Raw genomic sequence first — 706 nt, forward strand, 5'->3', positions numbered from 1 at the left:
AAGTTTGTGTTCTCCATTCTTTAAGCACCGGTTCGAGCACCGTTTAAGCACCGGCACCGTTTCAAAAGTACCGATTTGGCACCGGTATCGGATAAAACCTAAACGATACCCATCCCTACTGTGGTGTGTGGTTGTCGGATTCTAAGTTCAAAAGAGAAAATAATACAATAAAATACTGTGCGACAATCACAGTATTTGTGTCACAGCCATAATCACACAGAAACAAGTTTGCTTCTTTGTGGTCAGATGTTGATTTCAAGAGCAGAAGTTCACATATTACTTTGTAGAGAAAATAGTATTTTATGTTACGATAAACTATATGAGGATATAAATATTCTTCACCTTTAGCATTGTAACAAATATAAACTTCTACCTACAGAGTCTGAATTTATAAAGAAGAGTTACTGCAGAGCTGCTGTGATTCTTCTGGGTCTGCTGTGTCTTTTCCTCCTGATTGGATTCATAACTGTGGTTTTTCTCTGTGAGTACAAGAAATATGTAATTAGCATGCTAAAATCCTCACAGGCAATGTTTTTATTTGATATTGGCATGTCCTACAGTCACCCAAGGCAAATCTCCTGGTGAAATGGACACAGTGTTGCTTCACAGGCTTTACAACAACTTGACCAGCGAGAGAAACCAATTACTGACCAGTTACAACAACCTGACAACCAAACGAGAACAGTTACTGACCAGTTACAACAAC

General features: G+C 38.5%; 1 protein-coding gene across 4 annotated transcripts in view; it reads left to right on the forward strand.

Moving 5' to 3' along the window:
• LOC102291027 (CD209 antigen-like protein C) overlaps nucleotides 1-706 on the forward strand; it is a 6,053-nt gene that overhangs the window by 1,532 nt on the left and 3,815 nt on the right. Inside the window, exons 2-3 of one of the 4 annotated variants that reach the window (XM_042216492.1) lie at nucleotides 380-481; nucleotides 561-653. In XM_042216492.1, the coding sequence (XP_042072426.1) occupies nucleotides 380-481; nucleotides 561-653 (195 nt within the window). Of the gene's footprint in view, nucleotides 1-379; nucleotides 482-560; nucleotides 696-706 lie in introns of all 4 variants that reach the window. The other 3 variants (XM_042216491.1, XM_042216490.1, XM_005951714.3) reach the window with 3 other exon arrangements.

This window comes from Haplochromis burtoni, unplaced genomic scaffold (genome assembly GCF_018398535.1).
Source record: "Haplochromis burtoni strain Fernald_Lab_line unplaced genomic scaffold, NCSU_Asbu1 Contig_1083, whole genome shotgun sequence".
Lineage (NCBI taxonomy): Eukaryota > Metazoa > Chordata > Actinopteri > Cichliformes > Cichlidae > Haplochromis > Haplochromis burtoni.